Source organism: Panthera tigris, chromosome A3 (assembly GCF_018350195.1).
Source record: "Panthera tigris isolate Pti1 chromosome A3, P.tigris_Pti1_mat1.1, whole genome shotgun sequence".
Taxonomy (NCBI): domain Eukaryota; kingdom Metazoa; phylum Chordata; class Mammalia; order Carnivora; family Felidae; genus Panthera; species Panthera tigris.
Window position 1 is genome coordinate 22,257,752 of NC_056662.1, and position 27,407 is coordinate 22,285,158.

At 40.2% G+C, this 27,407-nt stretch overlaps 1 protein-coding gene and 1 long non-coding RNA gene across 10 annotated transcripts in view; one reads left to right on the plus strand and one right to left on the minus strand.

Annotated features, from left to right (window-relative positions):
* The window catches only part of MROH8 (maestro heat like repeat family member 8), a 58,458-nt gene that overhangs the window by 14,852 nt on the left and 16,199 nt on the right, over nucleotides 1–27,407 (plus strand). For all 9 annotated transcript variants that reach the window (XR_006215487.1, XR_006215486.1, XM_042980443.1 and 6 more), the window contains exons 5-14: nucleotides 1,446–1,525; nucleotides 2,489–2,633; nucleotides 8,597–8,692; nucleotides 10,155–10,259; nucleotides 14,631–14,766; nucleotides 16,292–16,410; nucleotides 17,722–17,874; nucleotides 19,495–19,655; nucleotides 24,194–24,329; nucleotides 26,686–26,876. Coding sequence is in view for 7 of the 9 variants with exons in the window: in XM_042980443.1 (XP_042836377.1) it covers nucleotides 1,446–1,525; nucleotides 2,489–2,633; nucleotides 8,597–8,692; nucleotides 10,155–10,259; nucleotides 14,631–14,766; nucleotides 16,292–16,410; nucleotides 17,722–17,874; nucleotides 19,495–19,655; nucleotides 24,194–24,329; nucleotides 26,686–26,876 (1,322 nt within the window). In the remaining 2 variants the exon portion in view is untranslated. The remainder of the gene's footprint in view (nucleotides 1–1,445; nucleotides 1,526–2,488; nucleotides 2,634–8,596; nucleotides 8,693–10,154; nucleotides 10,260–14,630; nucleotides 14,767–16,291; nucleotides 16,411–17,721; nucleotides 17,875–19,494; nucleotides 19,656–24,193; nucleotides 24,330–26,685; nucleotides 26,877–27,407) is intronic.
* Nucleotides 177–26,835, minus strand: LOC122237210. The gene is made up of 3 exons (XR_006215488.1): nucleotides 26,805–26,835; nucleotides 26,165–26,310; nucleotides 177–289 (listed from the first exon to the last, which is right to left on the minus strand). It is a non-coding gene; the product is annotated as an uncharacterized LOC122237210 (long non-coding RNA).

Here is a 27,407-nt window from a genome sequence, read left to right on the forward strand (position 1 = left end):
CTAGATGTGGGCAAGGAGAGCCCTGGGGGGCTGAAGGCAGAGTCTTATGCTTTGTCCCTTCTAGACTATAAAGCCATAAAATTAAGTGAACTCCTTGAGAAAATAAGGAAGAGCATCAGGCCACCAGCAAAATCTGACCAGCGTTGGAAAGTGAGAAGAGAAAGAGAAAAGTTGGGAAGGGGCAAGAAAGAGAACACAGTAATATTTATTGAGCACTGCCTCCTGGACACTATTCTAAGTTCCCGGTGAGGCTTTTTGGTGGCAGGTAAGAGAAATCCACTCGAGGCAGCTGAAACACAAAAGGGGAGATTTGTTCTTAGTTCTGAGAACTGAGTGCTCCCAGAGTTCACATACTCAGAACTTTCTCTCCATCTCTTATCTTTGCTCCTTTGCATACATTTTCATTTCTCTCTGTCTCTCCCCCTCACCTCTCTTCCCCAAATTCTCCCTCTCTGTTACCCTGTTCATGCACAGTGTTCCCAAATTTAAAATTTTCTCCTCTTAATAGGCCAACTACACTGAGATTGAAGCTCGTGGTCTCAATTCCAGAGTGCTGAGACAAAGAATCTAATTGACCTTAGTGTGTACTCCTTTCTGGATAAGCTGGGGTTAGTGGGACAGGACGACTTAGCAGAAACATGGCTGTGAGGTACCCATTCCTATGACCCAGTTTCCAAAGAGTCTGGCTAGACAATCCAACAAGGCTTCCAGTACAACCATTTACATTTGCTATTTATATCAGCTCCTGAGACGAATCTCTATACAGATAAGGAAAGTCAGGCCCAGGGAAGTTAATACATTCAGGGTCCCACAAGGAGTGGGTGGCAGAGCCAGTGCCCAAACCCAGCTGCTGTCTAGCTCCTAACATCTCTGTTTTTTCTTCTCTGTCACTCTGCAGATACTTCCAACAAAGCAAGGCAGCTTTCCCTCTGCCAATGTGGACTTTGGAAAGCTAGTCCTTTTCTAGGACAGCCAACATAATAATATTAGGCACTATAGCAGAGTGCTGTTTAGTAGAAACAGGGGTTCAGATGCCTCAGCTGGAAATAATCACAAGTAATAAAAATGACGAATAACAGACACTAACAGTTATCAAGGGCTACTAAGTATTATGAACTAGCTCCTTTAGTATCCACAACCACCCTGTGATGGCAAATAGTACTGTTACCACCTCATTTTACAGATGAGGAAACTGAGATACAGGAGGTTAAATAACTTGTGTCAGCTCAAATGGCTAGTAAGAGGCAGAGCCAGGCCTCAGGCTCTGGCTCCAGAGAATAATCTTCTAGCCTGGCCACTGTCCTGCTGCCAGTCCTGTGGAACAAAGGAGCAGGGCCCCATGAAGTTCCTGCTGTTGTTCTTGCAGGCCATCTACATCTCTGATCATCTGGCCCAAGGACTTGGCACATTCTTGACTCTTTAAAGTTCTTTCCCTCTCATTGCAGATGCTGGTAGAAGAGGAGCTTCTGCAATATCTCTTCAGCCCTGTGCACCAGGAGGTCTTTGTCACCATTGCTGACCTCAGGTGATACCCATATGCCCCCGCCCACTACACATGCCCCAGTTTTTCATTCAGGGTCAATACCAGAGCCAACTGACATGTTCCATATTTTGAACTTTTGCAAACAGTTTATGTAGGGAAGGGGAAGCCAAATCCATGTTTTGTGTGTGTGTGTAAGAAATGTGATTTCATATATGCTACCGTCCATATCTGAAAGACCTTATTGGAACCTCTTTGGAGTTCAGTTTTGTCCAAAGTATGTTCATTGGAAAGTTACTCTCATTTATGTTTCATGACAGTACAGTTCCATAGTCCAAGAAATTTGGAGGGGCCTGCTGTTTGTCTTTCTTGGAGATTTGTATGGCATACTAACTTATTAACGATCCCAAGAAATCCTGTAAAGTTTTTTTCATATTTATTTTTTATATATCTGGAGAGAGCACAAGCAGGGGAGGGGGGCAGAGGGAAAGAGAGAGAATCTTAAGCATGCTCCACACTCAGCACAGAGCCTGATGCAGAACTTGATCCCACGACCCTGGTATTATGACCTGAGCTGAAATCAGGAGTCAACCAACTGAGCCACTCACTCACCCCTGTAGTTGAAAAGTATTTTTGAACTTGGCTCAACCCACCATTCTCCAAACTAGTAAATGTTCAGCAGAACACCCTTTGGCAAGTTGTGGTTTACTATGTTAGACTGTAGCAGGCTTTTCTCCATGGTCAAACTGGAGAAACCCTGGAAGGATGTCACTCCAGTAACCTCTTGGGAGGGCGGGGAGGGAGAGGGGAGAAGGATGGAGCCTCTGAGCCCTGAAACTCTTCCTCTAACCTTTTATGAGATTTGTCTAAACAGGCTAACAAGCACGCCATTTGTCTCTTCCATCAGAATGATACACCAATTGGCCCACCCTTTCCTCTTGGGTCCCTGCTTATCAATGTCAAATCAGATTCTTCCCAGCTCACTACTCCCAAACTGTCTTTTTTTAGTTACCAAGATGTCCATTTGCTACTTGGCTCTGAAGATCGAGCTGACTTTTTCAGTCTTCTCACAAAAAGTATAATCACTCTGCCCCCTGTAAAGACTCTTACCCAGCTGGAGGAAATCGTGCCAAGTGGATCCTACAACACAGAGGTAGTAACTCATGCTTTGCTTTAATAACGTGCCATCCACAGCGTCAGCTGATCATGGCCTTTGATAGTGCATTTGATTTTTTGGAACCAGCCAAAAATCATTTAAGCCAAATCTGGTGAATAAAATAGGGAGTTAAATTAAATAGCTTTTTTTTCCTCTTTGTCTTCTTTCTTTCTTTCTTTCCTTCTTTCTTTCTCTCTTTCTTTCTTTCTTTCTTTCTTTCTTTTTCTCTTGGCTTTTGACTTTGAAGTAGGTGGGAATGGTCCATATACTTGGCAGATATTTAGGATTATCATGTGCTAAGTATCATGAGAGGCAACAGAAATACAACACTACACTCTCTAATCTGGGGAGCTTACATCCCAGTGCAGAGATACAGACCACTGGTAAATATCATATCTGGTGGTAGTAAAGTGCTATGAAAAAAATAAAACAGGGAAAGAGGAGGATAAAGAGTAGTGTGATTGGGAGGCACAGGGGCTTTTTTACGTAGGTGGTTAGGGAAAGTCTTCCTGATGAAGGGACTGTTGAAAAGATGGTATGAATATCTCTGGAGGGGAAGCTTTCAGGCAGAGAGGGAAAAAAAATGCAAAGGCCTTGATTTTCATCTGCAGCTAGTAAACTGGTTGGTAAAGCAGTTGCCAAAGGGGACTTAAGTCCCCTTTGTTTCAAGATGTCAGAAGGAAGGAGCACCTGGCTGGCTCAGTCTGTAGAACAGGGGACTCTTGATCTCAGGGTCATGAGTTCAAGCCCCAGGTTTGGAGTAGAGATCACTTTAAAAAAAATGCAAGATGTCAGAAAAAGTCACAAGTCACACTTTAAAACTATTTTGATGACCCTAATTTCCCAACTGTAGTTAGAATCGGTTAACTGTGTTCCCAATAAGGCTGAAATGTCTATTTAAAATTAATATATTGTACATGGAACATTCTCCAGAATAGATCACATACTGGGACACAAATCAGCCCTCAACAAGTACAAAAAGATCGAGATCATACCTTGCATATTTCCAGACTCCAATGCTGTGAAACTTGAATCAACCACAAGAAAAATTTGGAAAGACCATAAATACTTGGAGATTAAAGAATATCCTACTAAAGAATGAATGGGTTAACCAAGAAATTAAAGAGGAAATTAGAAAGTACATGGAACCCAATGAAAATGAAAACACGAGAGCCCAAAACCTCTGGGATGCAGAAGGCAGTCATAAGAGAGAAGTATATAGCAATCCAGGCATTCCTAAAGAAGGAAGAAAGGTCTCAAATACAGAACCTAACCTTAAAGAGCTAGAAAAAGAACAGCAAAGAGAGCCCCAAACCAGCAGAAGATGGGAAATAATAAAGATCAGAGCAGAAATCAATGATACCAAAACCAAAAAAACAGTAGAACAGGTCAATGAAACCAGGAGCTGGTTCTTTGAAAGAATTAACAAAGTTGATAAACCCCTAGCCAGATTGATCAAAAAGAAAAAGGAAAGGACCCAAATAAATAAAACCACAAATGAAAGAAGAGAGATCACAACCAACATTGAAGAAATATAAACAATAATAAGATAATTTTATGAGAAATTATATGCCAATAAATGGGCAATCTGGAAGAAATGGACTAATTCCTAGAAACATATAAATTACCAAAACAAACAGGAAGAAATAGAAAATTTGAACAGACCCATAACCAGTAAGGAAATTGTATCAGTAATAAAAAAATCTCCCAACAAACAAAAGTCCAGGGTTGGATGGCTTTCCAGAGGAATTCTACCAAACATTTAAAGAAGAGTTAACACCTATTCTTTTGAAGCTATTCCAAAGAATAGAAATGGAAAGAAAATTTCCAAACTCATTTTATGAGGCCAGCATTACCTTGATTCCAAAACCAAAGACCCCAATAAAAAGGAGAACTACAGACCAATTTCTCTGATGAAACTGGATGCATAAATTCTCAACAAGATACTAGCCAACTGGATCTAATAATACATTAAAAGAATATTTCACCATGATCAAGTGACATTTATTCCTGGGATGCAGGGCTGGTTCAAAATCTGCAAATCAATCAATATTATACTTTATATTAATTTAAAAAAAAGGATAAGAACTACCTGATCCTGTCATAGATGCAGAGAAAGAATTTGACAAAATACAGTGTCCTTTGGGATAAAAAAAAACCCTCAAGAAAAGGATATATGGATCCTATATATGATATAAGGATCATACCTCAAGATCATGAAAGCCATATATGAAAGACCCACTGCTAATATTATCCTCAATGGGGAAAAACTGAGAGCTTTCCCCTAAGGTCAGGAACATGATAAGGATGTCCAGTCTCAGCACTGTTATTCAACATATATTGGAAGTCCTAGCCTCAGCAATCAGACAACATAAAGAGATAAAAGGCATCCACATCGGCAAGGAGGAAGTCAAACTTTCACTCTTTGCAGACAACATGATACTGTGTGGAAATCCCAAAAGATTTCACCAAAAACCTGCTAGAACTAATCCATGAATTCAGTAAAGTCGCAGAATATAAAATCAATGTACAGAAGTTGGTTGCATTTCTATACACCAATAATGAAGCAGCAGAAAGAGAAATCAAGGAATTGATCCCATTTACAATTGCACCAAAACCCATAAAATACATAGGAATAAACCTAACCAAAGAGGTGAAAAATCTATACACTGAAAACTATAGAAAGCTTATGAAAGAAATTGAAGAGGACACAAAACAATGGGTAAACATTCCATGCTCAAGGATTGGAAGAAAAAATATTGTTAAAATGTTGATACTACCCAAAGCAATCTACATATTCAATGCAATCGCTATCAAAATAACACCAGCATTCTTTACAGAGCCAGAACAAAGAATCCTAAAATTTGTATGGAACCGGAAAAGACCCTGAGTAGCCAAAGTGATCCTGAAAAAGAAAACCAAAGCTGGAGGCATCACAATTCCAGACTTCAAACTGTATTAAAAAGCTGTAATCATCAAGACAGTATGGTACTAGCACAAAAACAGACACATAAATCAATGGAACAGAATAGAGAACCCAGAATGGACCTACAAACTTATGGCCAATTGATCTGTGACAAAGCAGGAAAGAATATCCAATGGAAAAAAGACAGTCTCTCCGGCAAATGGTGTTGGGAAAACTGGACAGCAACATGCAAAACCTGGACCTGGACCACTTTCTTACACCATACACAAAAATAAACTCAAAATGGATGAAAGACCTAAATGTAAGACAGGAAGCCATCAAAATCCTAGAGGAGAAAAAATAGGCAACAACCTCTTTGACCTCGGCCAAAGCAACGTCTTACTTGACATGTCTCTAGATGCAAGGGAAACAAAACAAAACTATTGGGACCTTATCAAGATAAAAAGCTTCTGCACAGCGAAGGAAACAATCAGCAAAACTAAAAGGCAACAGATGGAATGGGAGAAGATATTTGCAAATGACATATCAGATAAAGGATTAGTATCCAAAATCTATAAAGAACTTATCAAAATCAACATCCCAAAAACAAATACTCCAGTGAAGAAATGGGCAAAAGACATGTTTTCCAAGGAAGACATCTAGATGACTAACAGACACATGAAAAAATGCTCAACATCACTCATTATCAGGGAAATACAAATCAAAACCACAGTGAGATACCACCTCACACCTGTCAGAATGGCTAAAATTAACTCAGGCAACAATAGATGTTGGCGAGGATGTGGAGAAAGAGGAACCCTTTTGCACTGCTGTGGGAATGCAAACTGGTGCAGCCACTCTGGAAAACAGTATGGAGGCTCCTCAAAAAATTAAAAATAGACGACTACCCTACAACCCAGCAATTGCACTACTAGGTATTTATCCAAAGTTTACAGGAGTGCTCATTTGAAGGGCCACATGCACCCCGATGTTTATAGCAGCACTATCGACAATAGCCAAAGTATGGAAAGACCCCAAATGTCCATTGACTGATGAATGGATAAAGAAGATGTGGTGTGTGTGTGTGTGTGTGTGTGTGTGTGTGTATATATAACATACATTTTATATATACCTATATATGTATATATAATATGCATTGTATACACACACACACACAGTGGAATGTTACTCGGCAATCAAAAAGAATGAAATCTTGGGGTGCCTGGGTGGCTCAGTTGGTTAAGTGCCAACTTCGGCTCAGGTCGTGATTTCATGGTTCGTGGGTTCAAGTCCCATGTCAGGCTCTGTGCTGGAAGCTGCGAGCCTGGGGCCTGCTTCGGATTCTGTGTCTTCCTCTCTCTGCCCCTCTCCTGCTGTGCTCTGTCTCTCTCTGTCTCTCAAAAATAAATAAATGTTAAAAAAATTTTAAATAATGAAATCTTGCCATTTGCAATAACGTGGATGGAACTAGAATGTATTATGCTAAGCGAAATAAGTCAGAGAAAGACAGATATCATATGACTTCACTCATGTGGAATTTAAGATACAAAACAGATGAACATAAGGGAAGAGGAGCAAAAATAATATAAAAACACAGAGGGAAACAAACCATAAGAGACTTTTAAATATAGAGAACAAACTGAGGGCTGCTGGCCGGGTGTTGGGTAGGGGGAAGGGCTAAAGGGGTGAGGGGCATTAAGGAGGGCACTTGTTGGGATGAGCACTGAGTGTTTAGTGATGAATAACTAAATTCTATTCCTGAAATCATTATTACACTATATGTTAACTATGACGTGATGTAAAAAAAAATAATAAAAAAAGAAAATAAATAAAGTGAATATATGATTTCACCTCAGCTCACAAACTGCCCCCCAGTACTTTTACATTGGTTCTGTGCCTTTACTCAAAGATAATGGAGCCTTAAAAGTGTAGATTGTAGTTGATGGGAATGCAAATGGGTGCAGCCATTCTGGAAGACAGTATGAAGGCTCCTTAAGAAGATAAAATTAAAACTACCCTACAGGGCACCTGGCTGGCTCAGTTGGAAGAGCATGTGACTCTTGATCCCAAGCCCCATGTTGGGTAAAGAGATTGCTTAAAAATAAAAACATTAAAAAAAAAATAGACCTATCCTATGATCCAGCAATTGCACTTCTAGGTATTTACCCAAAGGATATAAAAATAGAGTTTCAAAGGGATACATACACCCTGATGTTTATAGCAGCACTATCACCAATAGCCAAATTATGGAAGGAGCCCAAATGTTCATAGACTGACAGATGGATAAAGAAGATGTGGTGTGTCTACACACACACACACACACACACACACACCACACAATGGAATATTACTCGGCCATAAAAAAGAATGAAATCTTGCCATTTACAAAGATGTGGATGGAGTTCGAGAGAATTATGCTAAGTGGAATAAGTCAGAGAAAAACAAATACCATATGATTTCACTCATATGTGGAATTTAAGGAAGAAAACAAATGAACATGGGAGGGAAGGAAAAGAGATGAAAACCAAGAAACCGGCTTTTAAAAAAAAAAAATAAGTGTTTATATGTATTTTTAAGAAAGAGAATGCAAGCTGGGGAGGGACAGAGAGAGGGAGAGAGAGAATCCCAAGCAGGCTCCATGCTGTCAGCACAGAGCCCGATGTAAGGCTTGAACTCATGAACCGTGAGATCATGACCTGAAGTCAAGAGTTGGATGCCCAACCAACTGAGCCACCCAGGCCCCCCAAGAAATAGATTCTTAACTATAGAGAAGAAACAGTGTTACTGGCAGAGGTGGGGGGGCTGGGCTAGATGGGTGATGGGCATTAAGCAGGGCACTTGTTGGGGTGAGCACTGGGTGTTGTATGGAAGTGATGAATCACTAAATTTACACCTGAAACTAATATTAAACTCTGTTGACTAACAGGAATTGAAATAAAAACTTGGAAAGAAAAAGAAAAGTAAACTTCTATATAGAAGCAAAAAAAGTATAGTGTTGGGGAACTTCATGGCGGGGGTGTGGGGGGGGGACATCACTGATCCTATGCCTTTTCAGTCTCTCTACAGGCAGACACTTCAGGCATTCTCTGAGATGCTCCAGAGTTTGGTAGTAAAAGACCCACATTTGGAAAATCTCAACACCATTTTTAAGGTAAATAGGATATCAGAGAGAAGGGGAAACTATTTTTATTAACTGGTGAAAGTGGCAGACAAAAATGTGAAAGGATTAAGTTTTAAGAGATAGCATAATAGTTAAGAGTATCAGCTATTGGGGCGCCTGGGTGACTCAGTCGGTTAAGCATCCGACTCTTGATATCGGCTCAGGTCACGATCTCACAGTTTGTTTGATTAAGCCTTGCATTGGGCTCTGTGCTGACAGCATGGAGCTTGCTTGGGATTCTCTCTTGCTCCCTCTCTGCCCCTCCCCTGCTTGTGTTCACCTCCCCACCCCACCCCCCGCCACTCTCAAAAACAAACAAACAAAATTAAAAAGAGTATCAGCTATCAGTGTTTAGTCAGACTTGGGTTCAAATTCTGACTCTGTGCCATTCAGTGGTTATAAATTCAGCAGAAATGAGCCTTCTCAGAGTCTCATTACTTTTAAATTGAAATAGTAATTACAGTGAGTATTGAATAAATGGCCTTCAATATGTGACTTAAAAGGTTGCTATAATTATTCCTTAAATTACTATTGCTTACTACCATAGCAATGTTTCAGTCAGTGACCAGAGAACAGAGTGAGCCTCATGAATGAGTAAATAGGTGCCTAGCAGGCAGGATTCAAGGTCATTGATAACGCCCTGTCCTCACCTGTACCCATTCCAGCGTATGCCATTCCATCATTAGGAATTTGCTCATTGGAATGCATTCACTGCAGTTCAAGCATCTGTTCCTCTTGCCCCTTATTAAAATGCAGATATCCCAGAAAGGAATAGCCCTTTAAGCTGTTAGGAATCATCTGTGCCTAAGTGCAGATGGACATTTATCTTTGCCACAACTGACCTTCACCTTATTTCTCCTTCCTCTTATATTTGTAAATCAGCACTCCAGCCATATTGGCTTTCTCCTTTATCCAGTTGTGCCTTGTACTTTCCTATGTTGGCAGCTTTATCCAAGCTGTTTCTTCTACCTAAAATGCCACTTTTTTTTTTTTTTTTGCCACATGGGGCCATGAAATGTAACCTTTATGAAGTTCCTAATTATGAATGTTTTCTTCTCTGGGAATCCTTCCCTGACTGTTACAAGCAGATGAAATTTCTCATCCTCAGAGTTCTTTAATACCACAGCCTTGATTTGCTTTCCTTCCGAAGAGATTTCAGAAGGCTAGAAACACAGGAGAATAGGATAAATAATGGAAGAAAGTGGGATGAAGGGAAAAATAAGTCTAGAAAATAAGCCTCTGTAGAAGCCAGCCCATCTGATCCCAGGTCTTTATGCCTTGTTTGCCTTTGCACCACTTTCATTTACAACCCTAACTGATCATTTAGGAAGACCTTTTCAGATACAGTAGTGACATGTAGAAATTCTCTCTCCGTATTTTCTTCTAAACAGAATAAAGATGTTATCCCAAATCATTCTGGTAAACCATTTAGTCTCCTTCTATTTTTTCACAGCAAATGGACCCCTGGTTACAATCAACCAAAGACCATGAGCGGGAACGGGCCACAGTCAGCATGGCTGAAGTTCTAAAGTGCTCATCCAGACATCTCAGCTTGAAGGTAAGCAGCCCTTCAGTCATACAGGAAGAAGGATGCATAGCCACCCTACTACTGCCTATTTCCCCTCCTATGTATGGCTTCCCAAACTGATGACTTCTTGGTGCTCCATGCATAATACCATAGCACTTAGCATTATTCACCTATCTGCCCCTCTAATATTTGAGCGGTTTGAGGCCAGGTACCACGTTTATTAATTTTGCATCCCTGTTGCTTAACACAAGAGCTAGAACATAATAACATAGCAAATATTTTTGAATAAGTGACTAAATAAATGTAACAGTGGCCTAGACTCTGTGCAGTGTCATATTTGAATTAATAAAGTCAAACAGCAAATGTGAGTAAATCAACTTTTTTGAGGGTGGGGGGAGTGGCAGAATCTTAAGAAGCCTTCATGCCCAGCGCTGAGCCGATGCAGGGCTCAGTCCCATGACCTGAGCCGAAATCAGAGTCAGACACTTAACTGACTGAGCTACTCAGGAGCCCCTAAATATCTCCCAGCATCCTACAGAAGAAGGTTCTGTGGCACCTCTTTTTAAATCCTCTCATTTGTCTCTTTCACTCACTCACTTCTCAGCTCTGAATGCTTTCCCATAACTCCTGAAAAGAGTTCATCAAAACTAAGATCCTCTTTCCAGGATCTATTCCTTTTTTAATCTGTGAATCTTTTTGCTCTTTCCTAGTAGATCTTCCAGGCACTAGAGCTTCTGTCTCCAGCCATCATTTCTCCAATCTAATTGGAAGAGAAGTTAGTGAGGAATGCTAGGTCCTAATGCTAGATTTTTTTCGTAGAGATTTTTGTCTTTGGTATAAATATTCTAACAGCCATGCTTATTAAAAGGACAGCATTCCATTAACTTTTTTATTTCTCACATTGGAAATAAATCCAAGCTTTCCACCTCCTTATTGAAGTAAGTTCAGTCCCTCAAACTATGCTACTTCCTTTTTTCTCTCGGGTCAATGCAGCCATCACTGACTACCCTACTATTCTGTCATCACGTTGGTCTTCTTTCTACATGCTTCAACCTCTAATTTTGGCTGCAGATTAAAGAAGAGTTTCAGGGACACCTGGGTGGCTCAGTTGGCTGAGCATCTGACTTCAGCTCAGGTCTTGATCTCACGGTTCATGGGTTCAAACCCCACATCAGGCTCTGTGCTGACAGCTCAGAACCTGGAGCCTGCTTCAGATTGTGTGCCTCCCCTGTCTCTGCCCCTCCCCTGCTCGTATCCTGTCTCTGTTTGTCTCAAAAATAAATAAAACATTAAAAAAATTTTTAAGAAGAGTTTCAAATGATCTCTTATATATAATCTTTCTATAGGCCCTGGAGATCATCCTTAGTGTTTTCTTCCTAGGGAGAAGTGGCAATACAAGGTTGCTAAATATAGGTGCCATTGGAGTCTGTGAACATCCAGGAGGCTATAGGCAGAATTTTGTGCAGTGGAGTCTTCTAGAGTTTCCTGTGGAAGGTCCATAGCTTTTCTTAAACCAACTTTATTGAGTTGTAGTCATCCAGACATAACAATTGTATTTATTCCTTCTGAAAACATTTGCTGCATGAATGTGATGGATTGGGGGCTTCCACTTTAGTTCCTTCTAGTTATCTACATGTAGCCAGAGTTATTATCTTGAAACCCATGTCACTCTTTTGATCCAGTGATTTCCAGCTGTTCCTAGAATACAAGGTCTTATACAATCCAACTCCTACCTGTCCCCTTGCATTCGCTGACTTACTTTGGCCACACTGGCCTCCTTTATATTCCTTACCATATAAAGTCCTTCCTGCCTCATGGCCTTTGCACTTACTACTTCCCTCTGCTTGGAATGACTTTCCCCAACTCTTCACATAGCTAACTCCTTCTCATTCTTTAGTGCTTAGTTCAAATGTTTCCACCTCAAAAAGGCCTTTGCTTACAAATAGATATATACTTATGCTCTGTCTTATCACTCTCTTTCCTTCTTAGGGCTTCTTAAGATCAGAGATTATCTTGTTTGATTGTTTCTTTATTGATTTACTATCTTTTTCTCTCTTAGAGAATGTAAATTCCATCAGTTATTATGCTTGTCTTATTCACTACAGCATCCCCAGTGCCTAACACAGAATATGCCACACAGTAAATGCTTAATTAAATATGCACTGAATAAGAAGTGTGAATCAGCTCATGTCCCTTCTCTGTTCAAAACTCTCCAATGACTGTGGCGTCTGGGTGGCTCAGTCAATTGAGCAGCTGATTCAACTCAGGTCATGATCTTGCAGTTCGTGAGTTTGAGCCCCACACTGGACTCTGTGCTGACAGCTCAGAGCCTGGAGTCTGCTTCAGATTCTGTGTGTCTCTCTCTGCCCCTCCCCTGCTTGCATTCTCTCTCTCTCTCTCTCTCTCTCTCTCTCTCTCTCTCTCTCTGTCTTCAGCACAGAGTCCAATGCAGGGCTCGAACTCGCGAACCACGAGATCATGACCTGAGCTGAAGTCGGATGCTTAACCGACTCAGCCACCCAGGCGCCCCTCTCTCAAAAATAAATAAGCATTAAAACTCCCAATGGCTTACCATCTTACACAGAAAAAAAAAGTCAAAATTCTTACAGTGTTTTCTAAGTTGCTATACCCTATACCTAATCTACCTCCTATTTCTTTTGTTTTTTAACTTGTTTACTTTGCTCCAGTCTACCTAACCTGTTTGTTCCTCTGAAACACCAAACACACTCCTTTCCCTTTGCACTTGCTATTCTTTCCACCAGGAGTGCTTTTCTCCCAGATATCTACATGGCTGCATCCTTCATTTCAACGTGAGTGAGGTCTTCCCTGATAATCCTAAAATAGCAATTCCTGTCCTTTTTTGTGTATTTTTCTTCATCATAGCATTTATCACCATTTAACATGTAACAAATGTTACTTCTTGGTCAAAGTCGGTTAAGCATCCAACTCTTGATCTCAGCTCAGGTCTTGATGTCAGGGTCATGAGTTCAAGCCCCACACTGGGTTCACGCTGAGCGTGAAGACTACTCAAAAAAAAAATTTACTTCTTTGCTATTTTATGTTCTTCCAACTAGAATATCATCTCCATGAACAGGATATTGTCTTTTGTTCACAGCTTGTATTGCCAGTGCCAGTTACAGTGCCTTAGCCCTAAGTGTCATCCTCATAACCAGTCCCTGGTTCATATGTACACTCAGGATTTGTTGATTGGGTGAATGAAGGTTCTATCAGTGAATGAAAGACATTACATGGCTGTGTGTATGTGTTGCTGTGTTGACTGTAAATAGGTGAAACAGGCTGTTGTTCGCGATATCTCAGTCCATTTCTCTAAAGAGCCACGTAAGGAATTTCTCTCTGCTTCAGTCCTAAGAACAGTTGTGCTTCCTTTGCATGGGTATTTGCTTCTTATCTTCTAGGCAATGTGAATCATATTATGTGGGACATTGTACGTACCTCCACATTAGCCCTGAGAAAGTTCAGAACCTAGCTCTGTGTCCTGCCTTGAGCAAATGATTATGCATTCTGCATGCAACCAAATTCTTCACATTTATCTTTTCTACCTTCATTTTTTAATGTCTTTTTTAATTTACTTTTTTTAACTTTTTTATAATTTCCTTTTTTCACTATTTTAAATTATATTTCTTTTTCTGGTATGGTTTTTTCCAGCTACCTTTTTTCCCATAATAAGGTAAAATATCAATAAATACATTCTTTAGTTTTATTAAATAGTGCACCTCAACTTTGCATCCAACTTTTTCACTTAGCAGACTAGTACATTTTCCCACCTTACTATAAATTCCTAGGATACTTGACTCCTAATGGCTGTATTCCTAAAGTGGTTACACCATAGTTCTCTTTACTATTGGACAATTATTTCCAGTATGTCTTTAAAAATAGTACTAGTGGGGCGCCTGGGTGGCTCAGTCGGTTAGGCGGCCGACTTCGGCTCAGGTCACGATCTCGCGGTCCGTGAGTTCGAGCCCCGCATCGGGCTCTGTGCTGACAGCTCAGAGCCTGGAGCCTGTTTCGGATTCTGTGTCTCCCTCTCTCTGACCCTCCCCCGTTCATGCTCTGTCTCTCTCTGTCCCAAAAATAAATAAATGTTAAAAAAAAAATTAAAAAAAAATAAAAATAGTACTAGAATGAACACCTGTATATATAAAGCTTTTTCATTCTTTAGACTGCTGACTTAGGTTAGAATTTGTCCTATTTAATACTACCTGATGGACATAGTGTATCCACACATGTTCAGTGTTTACCCTAAAGAGATCTAAGGGCTGCATGTGACTCTTGCACTTTCCTGAGCAGAGGGTGGAAGTAGAATTACTTTTCAGTAACTCAAATCTAAGGCATCAAATGCACCCGTATGCTAATGGTATTTTTCTTTTTCTTCCTAACTAGCTTCCACTGCAATTCCAAAGGCTTGGGCGCCTGGTGGCTCTGATGGCACTACTGTGTGGGGACCCAGTGAAAGAGGTAGCTGAGGAGGCTGCAGAGGGCACGCACTACCTACTGCATATCACGCTGAGGCTGAAGTGTAAGGCACTGCTGATGGCAGCCAGTTCTCCTTGTGCCCTCATTCCCTATATTCTAAAAAGACTTTTTATGGTAGTTTTCAAAGAGAAAGGCACATAGTCCACAAGCATAGATGAACCAACATTGACTTGATAACCTGAATCCGAACCCTGGATGATCCATTAGTGCCAGCCATCTGCATGGCCATGGAGTTGAAATAGCTAAACATGTAGCCTCATGTACAAACTAAAGTTTGTTTGTTAAAGTAAGTTAGTTTGGTCAGAAGTGGAAGTTCTGCCGTCATCTGGGCCTTCATTATTATTTATTTATCCCATAAACGTTTTCTGAGCGCTTACTTAGGATCTAATGGCAACCAGAACACAAGTGGTCCAATCCTTGTATAACACATTGTCTAGTGGGGAATCAGACAATCAAAGAATCAACAAATAACTCTGTAATTATAAATAAAGAAATCTGCTACAGGGAAATTGCAGGGGCCATGAGGAAGAATCCCATCTAGCTGTGGCATTCAGCAAAGGCCTCTCTGAAGATAACCTGAAAAATAAGAAACATTAGCCAGATGAAGATGTAGGAAGAGCATATTGGGCAGAGGAAACAACAGGTATGAACTTGAGGAGTTTGAAAAATAGAAAGAGGGTCATTGCAGTCAAGGAATGAATCACTGACACCCCCCCCCCCCAGGTAGGAGAGATTTTAGAAGATATCTAGCCCAGTGCCCCCAGCATTTGAATCTCAGTCTAATCTACTCCCACCAAGGATTACCCTGCCTGGGCTTGCTCATCCCCAGGATAAGGAAACTCTGTGCTTCCCAAAACAGCAATCACATCTCTGGGCAGCTCTGAGTATGAGGAATGTCTACCAAGACATATATAGCCAAGAAAATACAACTGATTATTCATTCAACAAATATTTATGAAGCACTTACTATTCTAGGTGCGTTGGTGAACAAGACAGACAAAGTTGCTTCCCCGAAAGAGTTTATTTTCCAGGTGGAGACTCTGTATCCTCAACCAGATACTCAAAGACTTCCCATAGATAATTTCCAGCAAACACGAGTCACAGAGCAACATGAAAACAAGGCACTGTGAGGGAGTACTGGCAGGCTTGATAATCAGCAAAACTAGACACAGAAAGATTTCTGATATTGGAGTTATCAGACATCGTGAAAGTGTGCAATTTTTTATGGGGACCTAAGCTTCATAAGAAGACCCCTCAAAAGTCCTCACCAATGGGTGAATGGTTTAGTGTGTCTCAGTTATACTCTCAAATCACTCAAAAGCTCTGTTCTCAGAAAAGCTCTTTTCTTTTTCTTTAAGCCCTTTTAATATATTGTCTGACCACAGAGGGGGAAAAAATCAGCCTTCAGATTAACACACACTCCTTCCCCCAGGCACTCTTATCCAAGTGGAAAAGATAAGAAGAGTGAGATCTTTGGATTCACTTCAGCCTGGGGATCGACCAGACTTGCAAACTCAATAAGAAAGACATAAGCCAGAAAATATTAATATTCCATGTTTTCTTCTCAGATGTCACTCATGACAAGAAAAATCACCCAAGCTTGAGGAGAGCAATGAAAAAGTGTCAAGAACTCCTAGAACTCTACAGTATTAAGCAGTTCTACAGTTGTCCCTTCAAAATTGCCCAGGTAATCAGAATGGCTGCAGATGTAAAGACAGATAACTGGACACGTGGGAGAGGATGGGAAATACCAGAAGTCTCATACATTTTGTTATGAGAATATAAAATGGTAGGTAAAGCCACTTGGGGAAGAGTTCTAATTTCTTATAAAACTAAACATACAAGGGGCACATGGATGGCTGTCAGTTAAGTGTCCAACTCTTGATTTCGGCTCAGGCCATGATCTCGTGGCTCCTGGTTCGAGCCCCCGTGGCATTAGGCTCTCTGCTGTCAGCACGGAGCCTGCTTCAGATCCTCTGTCCCCTTCTCTTTCTGCCCCTCCCAGCCTCAAAAATAAATAAACATTAAAAAAAGAAGAAGAAAACTAAACATACAAGATTGCCTGCAGAATTTCCTCTCTAATCATTCCATAGTTTGGAGACGAGGCGCCATGGTTGTGACTGTTAATACAGCTGGCCCCGTTAGTTTAATGGTTTAGGTCAGCCTGTCAGTGGGGCCAGTATCACTGTTTGGATATCTCTTCAGACAGGCTTTGTTCTCATTGATTGCTCTTCTAACCTTGGCCAGCCTCTTGCAAATGTAGATTCTTGTCACAAAAAGGAGCTGCTAGAGAGTGTAGTTGACCCAACAAGCTATACATTTTTAAATTAATATATGTATTCATCATTCAACAAATATAGGTACCAGGCACTATGTTAGCAGATGGGGAAAAAAGAAAACCTACAGATTTACTCAGGTAGGGTCTAAGGTGTCAGATAATTTAAATTCCCTGTGCGTCCGTTTCATCTGTACAGGGGATCTGTAAAAATTGGGTTGTAAGTGTTAAAGGAGATATTGTATGGAAAACCCTTTGCTTAGTGCCTGTCATATAGTAAGTGCCTAGTGGATTACACGTATCATAATCATGTGAAGAACTTTATACACCACCAAGCACAATGAGAAACAGAACGAAACATTCTTTGACTATATCATCACCAGCCAAGGTATTTTAGCTATGTCTGGGACCCTGTGAGCTGTATAGCACTAAGGCCTTTATTTTAGTTGTGTTCCTATAAAAGGTGATTCTTTATGAGGATCTTGGTAATAAAACCTCTTTCTAAAAATCAGAACTGTAAAAGGCCATGCACAGACCCTAGCAGTGGACATTTGCGCTTGCTTCCAGTTTTTCACTTTTGTAAACAAGACCGAAATAAACAGCCTTGTCCATATTTGTATGCCTCTCTAATTAACCCAACAAAATTAACATAATATTTCTTATTCAGGGTTCTTTCTATTGTACTAAGTTTCCTGGAAGTTCATTTTCTCTGAATCATTTCAGGTCTTTGAAGTGTTTCTCAATTCAAACGAGCTCTGCCAGTTTGTAATGACTATATTGGATGGCCTGAAAAATCTGAAACATCCCTGCACCCAAAAATCAGCAGGAGAATTGCTGATAACATTGGTGAAAAATGCAGAGTCCCGATTTGAGAAGGTAAAAAGCTCAGTGGTCATTTCCTGGGTTTGAAATATCGGCAAATGCTCTCCCGTCTTGCAGTTACTAAGGTCTCTTCTGCTACTCCTGTTCAATGGAGAGTAACTACTGTTGGCCCAGGGTCCATTGTTCAGCGGACTCCCCTTCAACAAGCATGTAATAAAAACAGTCACTTGTATGCAACTAGGGATGGATAGTTCTAAAATCCAAGATGTGCTCCATGTTTTCCAGAATAGAATAGTTTTGAGGGAAGATATCATTAGCACTTATGAGAATGGTAACTTCTACTTAGATCCTCATCCAGGTCAATTCAAGGTGCCAAATTTTTGAAAAGCAAGCCATGAGCAATCATCAAAGGAGACCAACTTAGCTTAAAATCAAGAGATTTTATTTAAATGTATCTATAGTTGACACCTCAAGAAATAACACTGTAATTATATCATTTAGAAATATGGGAGGACAACTGAAAGCGATAAAAGGGGTAAAGTAGTAGTCCCTGGAGAGCAGGCCTGGGGAACAGGCAGGAGAGAGCCTTGAAATAGCACCGGACTTTTTAAATTGTGTACATGTTACACTTTGACAACAATAAATGTTAATTTTAAAATGATGAAAACCGACTTTTAACCTATTAAAATAGCAAAGATACAAAAAGAACAACGTGGTGAGAACATGGTGAGATGGGCCCTTGCATCAATTGGGTGCTTTCAGCTGTAAAAAACCAACTCTGAGTGGCTTGCACACAGCTGAAGTTTAAAGGGTTTGTCTGCTTGTACAATAAGAAGACTGGAAGTGAAGTATTTTCTAGGACTGGCTCAGCCAGTCGACAGTGTTATCAAAGAGCCAGGGGCTTTTCCATCTGCCTCTTTGCCTGTTCACATAGTCATAAGGTGGTCACAGCAGTTTCAGACTTATGTGCAGATAAGACTGTATCCAGCAAACAAGAAAGATACTGCCTTCCTTTTGTCCCTTTAATCAGGGAGGAAAGTGTTTCCCAAAAGCCTCCAGGAGATTTTTTTTCCCGTGTTTCATTGGCCAGAATTGCATCACGTGCCAGCTTAAAAGCGGCTCTGGCAACTGGTGATAATGAAAGCCATTTTATATGAGGGTGCTGAGGACTGCCTTTCTGAGAAGCTGACATTTCCACAGAGACTTGAAGCCATGAGTCTATGGGTGGGCAGAGAAGGCCAAGAAGAAAAATTGCACCAAAATCCAGTGGCTCCGGTTTCCAGAGATGGTAGACATCTCTGGGTGAAAGGCAAGTAGAGACTCCTCTGGCATTGTCAGAGTCAGAGCAGAAAAAAATCCCAACTTCCTTGTAAGACTTTTACTAGTTTGGTTTATTATAGAATCAATACATAGTCATTGGGGAGAAATTAGAAAAATATGTAAGCAAAAAAATCAATATCCCATCATTCAAAGTCACATTATTAATACCTTTGTATGTAAGTTCTTCTAAATATTTTTATATACATATACATACATAAAGATCTATTGTAGGTAGTTTTTAAATACTAAACATTCTTGTCACCCCCTGAATCTTTCAGAAATAGCCACAATATCCTCAGTAACCATCATTGTCCCATAGGATCAAGGTCTTAGTGATTTCTTTTCCTTCTTCAGGTGCCAGAAATTATGGGAGTGATCTGTGCCCGGCTATCCATAATCAGCCAGCCTAGAGTCCGCCAACAAATCATAAATACTGTGAGTTTGTTTATCTCCAGGCCCAAGTACACAGATATAGTGATCAGCCACCTTCTGTGTCATCCAGTACCATATGACAGGTAACAGAACCTAGTATAGCCTCTAAATTAAATTGGAGTGTGTGACACAGCCCCTGGTATTGTGGAACATGGCTGCCCTCAAAAATCTAATGATATTCGGGGCGCCTGGGTGGCTCAGTTGGTTAAGCAGCCGACTTCAGCTCAGGTCATGATCTCGCGGTCTGTGAGTTCGAGCCCCGCGTCGGGCTCTGTGCTGACAGCTCGGAGCCTGGAGCCTCTTTCAGATTCTGTGTCTCCCTCTCTCTGACCCTTCCCCGTTCATGCTCTGTCTCTCTTTGTCTCAAAAATAAATAAACGTTAAAAAAAATTTAAAAAAAAAATCTAATGATATTCTTGTAGAAGAGATAAAATATAGACAGATAACCAACAATGTAAGTCAGAATATAATGCATAAACATAAAGAAACAATCCAACAAATCCAGAATGAAGAACACTGTATAAGATAGCTGGACTAAACTCTTCAAACAAGTTAATGTCATGAAAGAAAAATGTGCTGGGGTCACTTTTCTAGATAAAAAGGCACCAAAGAGATAAAGCCAAATGTAATACATGAACTTAATTGGATCCTGGATGAAAACATAAACTGTAAAAGAAAATTTTGAGGAAATTTAAGTATAACTCTGTAATAGATTACTGAATTAATGTAATTTTCTTAGGTGTGAAATGATAATGTGGTTATACAGAAAAATGTTCTTATTCTTAGGAGATCAAAGCTGAAGTTATTTAGGGGTGAATATCATGATTATCTGTAATGCACTTGAGAAAGATTTAGCCAAAACATACATACATAAAAAAGAAAATATGAATATATCCATAAATAGGAATAAACCACATAGAGAAAAAAACAAGATGCTTTTTTACATACAATTGTGGCTTTCAGAGTTGGAGGCACCCTGAAAGTTCCAGGAGATCCTTATGGGGAAGATAATGAAGCATTATGAGAAGGTTCTAGGCCCCCACTTCCTTTATCAGAGCAGCATCTTTTTTTTTTTTTTTAATGTAAGCTCTGTGCCCAGGGTGGGGCTTAAACTCACCACCCCAAGATCAAGAGTTTCATGCTCTACCAACTGAGCCAGCCAGACAAGAGCAGCATCTCTTTTTGTCTGCTTTATATATTGTGATTCTGGGTAATTATTATATTTGAAAAAAAGATTTCTTAGCTTTTTTTTTTTAATTTTTAAAATGTTTATTTATTTCTGAACAACAGAGAAAGACAGAGCACAAGCAGGGGTGGGGCGAAGAGAGAGGGGGACACAGAATCCGAAGCAGGCTCCAGGCTCTGAGCTGTCAGCACAGAGCCCAATGCGGGGCCCGAACCCACGAACCGCAAGATCATGACCCGAGCCGAAGCCAGACACCCAACCGACTGAGCCACCTAGGCGCCCCAAGATTTCTTAGCTTTAACCTGTTTGAAAACCACTTCCAATGAATGATTCTCACAATGTCTTGGTGCAGTGCTGATGTTTTCTGTAAGCTGAACTTAAGACACTTTACCACTAAGTCGAATAAAGGAAGATGTTTACCCATGCAAAAAAAAAAAAAAAAGAGTTCATACAATTTTTTAAAAAATATTATTTTGTATATTTCTGTAATCCATTATTTTTAAACCTTTACTGCTTGCTTCAGCTTATATGAAACTTATGATTTCATACAAAATATTAAATATAGATTCTTATATGAAACTTATGATTTCATACAAAATATTGAATATACTTAATCATTTTAAAGTGTAATTTTAGCATAATTTTATTGTTCTAGCTCTTGGAACAAGAGTTGGTTTAACTGGGGTGATTGTTCTTAGCAGTCTGTGCAAAGCAACTACTATGTCCAAGGTGCTGTTGGGCCTGTAGAAATAAGGAATAGGACACAAGCCCTGTCCTGGAGCAGCACACAGTCTGATAGCAGACCTAGACGAATAACAGAGGACTCCAAAGCAAAATAAAAGAGTTCTGTGGAAGCTCCTGTAGGAGGTGATTTAATTAGATGAAGGATTGGGGAGGGAGTTTTAAAAGAAGGGCAGCCACAAGCTAAGTGTTTAGTGTAAATTAGCCAAGCAGAAGGGGGACAGGGCAGTGGAAAAGGCATTCTGGACAGGAGGAATAGCAAAACTAAACACAAGGAAGGTATGAAACAGCTTGATGAATGCATACCCCCAAAGGGATGATGCAAACAAAAACCACTGAATCAGTATCACTGGAGGGGAAACCGTATTTTTAACAAACTCTCCAGATGTATTTTTCACACTAAAATTTGTGAACCATTGGCTTATAGGCTAATGTATGTGTTTTCCTAATTCAGATGCATTCCCAGCACTTACAAATGTACAGACCAAAAGCATTTTTGAAACACTTCTTTCACAATAAATAGCTTCTCAAATTACTTCATTTACTTCCTAGGGAATTCAAAGAAGGAAAAAAAAAAAAAGGATAGGTAAATATAGGAATTTCTTAATTTCATCCCAAGAACGAGTGTTCATTTTCTACAATCTCTTGCCCCAGCTAGGAGCCTTTTCAGTATTTCATATTGCCTTTATGGCCTTCCCTTTAGGAGTCCTTTAGGACCTTCTCAATTTGTTTTATTCATGGATGAGAATTATCAGAGGAGTGAAATTATCAGGGAGTGAAATGTTGGAATAGTCTTTAAGCCTCTCAATTTTTAGAATGATTCTGATATAGACAGTTGGAAGACCATACTTGCTGTAGCACACAAAGATACCTAAGTAGATTCTGGAAATAAGAGAATGAGTTAAAACCAGGAGTAACTCCCAATGTTCCCCTGACAATGCTCTTCTACAGTGTTTATATAAATGTCAGGCCCTACCTTTGAGTCAATTATAGAAGAAGAAAAGTTCCTACACACTATCTTTCTTCGAGAAGAGACCTGGGGCGCCTGGGTGGCCCAATTGGTTAAGCATCCGACACTTGGTTTCGGCTCAGGTCACGGTCTCACGTTTCATGAGTTCAAGCCCCACATCGGGCTGTGATGGCAATGCTGAGCCTGTTTGGGGTTCTCTCTCTCCCTCTCTCTCTGCCCCTCCCCTACTTGCTCTCTCTGTCTCTCTCGAAATTAATAAATAAAATTAAAACAAAAAACAAAAAAAGAGGGGCACCTCGGTGGCTCAGTTGGTTGAGCGTCCGACTTCGGCTCAGATCATAATCTCATGGTCTGTGAGTTCGAACCCCGTGTCAGGTTCTGTGCTGACAGCTCAGAGCCTGGAGCCTGCTTCGAATTCTGTGTCAGTCTCTCTGCCCCTCCCCCTCTCATGCTGTGTGTGTGTGTGTGTGTGTGTGTGTGTGTGTGTGTGTGTGTGTATGTCTCTCTCTCTCTGTCAAAAATAAATAAACATTTAAAAAAAAAAAAAAAGAAGAAGAGGAGATCTCTTCTGGGGCACCTGGGTGGCTCAGTCATTTGAGCATCTGACTCCTGGTTTCAGCTAAGGTCATGATCTCACAGTTTGTGAGTTCAAGCCCTGAGTCAGGCTCTGTGCTAATAGCTTGGAGCCTGCTTGGATTCTCTCTCTCTCTGTCCCTCCTCCTCCCTCAAAATAAATAAGTAAACTTAAAAAAAAGTCCAGGGGCTCCTGGGTGGCTCAAGTATCTGACTCTTGGTTTGGGTTCAGGTCATGATCTCGCATTTCATGAGTTTGAGCCCCACTTCAGGCTCTAAGCTGACAGTGTGGAACCTGCTTGGGATTCTCTCCCTCTTTCTTTGTCCCTTCTGCTCTCTCTCTCTCTCTTTCTCAAAAGAAATAAATAAACTTAAAAAAAAATAAAAATAAAAAGTCCAGTAGTAAAAATTTTAAAATAAGTAAATAAAAGAAGAGACTTCTTCTAAGGAGAATCAAAGCTTTATTTCTCAGCTTGGACTTATCCAAAACTTGAGGACCATAGACTGGATTGAATAAATATATCTTTGAATTCCTTCTGTAAGCCTGGCATTGTGCTAGACCCTGAGGGGTTCATAGAAGAAAAGCCAAATATAATCCCTGCCTTCAGAGGGAACAGATGGACACATACAAAGAACTGAAAATAGTACATGTAAGATCAAGGCAACCTCTATACAGAAGAAATTGTGAAAGTGTTATGAGAACTCTCATGAGAGACATGGTAAAGAAGCAGCAAAAGTTTCACAGAGGAGATGACAATGGAGCTGGACCTTGAAGGATTTTGTCAGGAAGCGTTTGGGAAAGGGCCTTCCAGTTCAAGGACAGGCAATAAGCAGAAGTGTAGAGTTGTCAAAGTCCATTGGTAAAGATGAATGGTCTGGGGTAGCTAGAGCGCAGATATGTGACAGGGATCTGAAAAGATCAATTAGGACCAGTTTGTCTTGAAGTCCATGCTGAGGCATGGGAATTTGAGATTATAAAACCTTGGGACTTACTGTTATGAAATCAGAGAGTAAGTCTTTTGAGAGCCTGAAAACCTGAGCAGAGAGGAAAATCACTTACAGATTGGATTCCAGATTTTAGGAAGGTCATGGTCATGGTGGGCCTAGGATAAGCCATTCTCCTGAACCCCCTTGTTCTTTGGGATTTCCAGGCATCTGGCTGAATTGTGGAGAACTCTGGATGTAAAACTGCCCAGCACCACCTGGATTCTGTGGAGACTCCTGAGGAAGTTGCAGAAATGCCATAATGCACCCACCCACGAGAAGATGGCCTATATGGCTGTTGCTGTAAGCCACTGAACTTTGCCCTTCCAACTTCAACACCATACGCTCCCCCTCTTGGGATGACTGGCCCAACACCCCATCTGTAGTATCCCTTTTCATCACTCTCAGAAGTTTGCGTCTGTCATCCATTTATAAATCTACAATGTCTCTGCCAAGGGATTGACATGGAGGGGGCTTGGGAGAATGAAGGAATCAATATGGTATAATGAAGTTTAGTTTAATCAGTATGGTTAAATGTTCCTTTATCCTTTAAAAAATATGTACCATCATAGTAAAAGAGTAATATACACTTGTGAAAAAAAATGTCAAATAATACCGAAGAGTATAAATAACAGAAAAGGTCCTCCTTGAGCAGAAGTCGGCAAACTCTTTCTGTAAAGGACCAGAAGGTAAATATTTTAGGTTTTCAGGTCACATATAGTCTCTATCATATATTCTTTGGATTTTTTTTTAAATCTTTTAAAAACCTAAAGACCATTCTTAGCCTAGCTGTATCATCTCCCTAAAAATGAACTTTCTAGAAGTATTTATACATATATAATTTTTTTTTGTATTTGGTATACTTTCCCCCATTTTTTCTTTTAAGTAATACTTTTTAAAGAGAAGTTTTAGGTTTACAACAAAATTGAGTAGAAAGTACAAAGTTTCTATATACTCTCCGACTCTTACACACACAGCCTTCCCCACTATCACTATATACTTTTTACTTTCTTTCCTACCAGCTTACGGTTCAGCTCTCTCTGACCTAAGTTATTATCATACATGTATTTTTTAGCTTCCAAAATTATTCTGACGTCTTTAATCTGCCATAGTCTTCTCTCCTATTCTCTTTGTTTTTGTGGATTGATACCTTTTTAAAAGCCCCTGTAATGTTAACTTAGTGTAGTTTTAGGAGTTAGGGCAGACAAAGGTACATTTTTAATCATGTTAGTCTATAAAATTGTATGTATATATTAATAGGATCAAATTACATGTACTGTTTGATGATCTGCTTTTTTTATTTAACAGTATATTAACTACTTTCCATGTCAAAACATAAGCCTGTTATTCTTTTCATGGCTGCCTAGTAATTCATTCATTTTTATTACCTTTTTAAAAATAGATAACACTTAATATGGCACAGAACCATTTATTTCATTTCCAAGTTTCCTATTAGTGAACATTTTGACAATTTTCAAACTTTTGCCATTAAAACAGTGCTATAATAAATTTAATCACACACACATGAAGTCTGTTATACATATCCAATTATTTTCTTAGGATAATGGCCATTGTAGGGGAATTTCTAGGCCAAGGGGTGGGCTGATTTAAACTTTTGAGAATTCCCAGATGGTCCTCTAAAACATTGCCCTTCTACCAGTCATATGTGAGAATGCCCATTTACCCACACCCTTACCACACTGAGCATTCCTAGCCTTTTTATTGTTGCCTAGCTGATAGGTAAAAAAAGGAGTATTATTTTAATTACAATCTTGTTATTGGTGAGAGTGAAGTAGCCATTTATATTTTGTGACTTGTCTGCTCATGTTCTATGTACCAGTGCTTCTCATATTTAATATGCATGCAAACCAGGGCACCTGGGTGGCTCAGTTGGTTAAGCATCTGACTTTGCAGGTCATGATCGACCTGCAGGTCCCAAGTTCGAGCCTCACGTTGGGCTCTGTGCTGACAGCTCAGAGCCTGGAGCCTGTTTCAGATTCTGTGTCTTCTCTCTCTCTGCCCCTCCCCCACTCATGCTCTGTCTCTCTCTGTCTCTCTCTCTCAAAAATAAATAAACATTAAAAAATTTTTTAAAAATAAAAATATGCACACAAACCACAATCAGCTAGGGATCTTACTGAAATGTAGGTTCTGATGCAGCAGGTGGGGCTTGGGCTGGGGTGGGGCTTGAGCTTCTCCATTTCTAACCGGGTCCCAGGCGATGCCAGTGCTGCTGGTGTGTGGCCCATATTTTGAGTAGCAAGCCTTTACCTTTTTTTTCTTACTGATACAAAAAAGGACTTTATATATTAAAAACATCACATCAGTGCAAATGATTTCTCTAGGTTATTTGTAATCTAACTTTGTTTACTACAAATTTTGCCATGGCTTTATATTTGTATGTGGTCAGATATGTTAATAGTTTCCTTATAATATGGTTCTGGATTTTAGACTCCCCTCACTCTTGGGTAACTTTTAGTAACTATTGTACTCCTATTCCTTTTCCCCCTCACTTTCATGTCCCTGCACCGTTTACCACTACTGTTCTGCCGATGGGATAGTAAAGCCAGAAAGCATGTTCTGGCACAAGCACAGATAAAGCAAGTGAGGGATAGTGCTAACAGGTGTTCAGCCCTCTGGTGTGTCTTTTCTACCACAGGCAACAGACGCCCTTTATGAGGTGTTTGTGGGAAACAGGCTCCGAGCAGCTACATTCCGACTCTTCCCTCAGCTTCTCATGACACTGCTTATCCAGATACACCACAGCATTGGCCTTACCATGTCTGATGTCGCCATCCCAAGCGGTCTGTACACAGAACAGGAGATGTCTTCACAGGTCACCCCTTTGTGGTACTGCCTTTTGTGATTTCATTGACCTTAACTAACACTAAGCTCTCAGCACTGTGGTAGACACAAGGATAGCCAAGATGTGGTCCCAATCGTGGGAGAGTTTACAGTCCACTATCATGAGACGTCAAGATGAAATGCCCAGGAATTATTCTGGGCTCTCACTGGTTGGTTGTCTGGTTTTATTGGTGCCAAGGTAAACTCAGTATAAATTCATTAGTGTCACTGTGGCCCATGACTTTCTTTCAGACGAAGTGCTATAATGTGGATTATTAAGAACACCTGACTAAAAGTCAGGAGAACTGAGTTCTAATTCTCATTCATTTAATTAGCTATGTACCCTGGGCAAATCTTTCTGTTGTTCTGTGCCTTGGTTTCCCTATCGGTAAATTAGGTCAGGCTCAGTACTCTCTAAAGACCCTCTAGTTTTAGGATTCTCTGGTGTTATGTCCAGCATAAAGTTCAGTAAGTAGTAAGGGTAGTTTATTTTTTAAAGTAATCTCTCCACCCAAAGTGAGGCTCAAACTTACAACC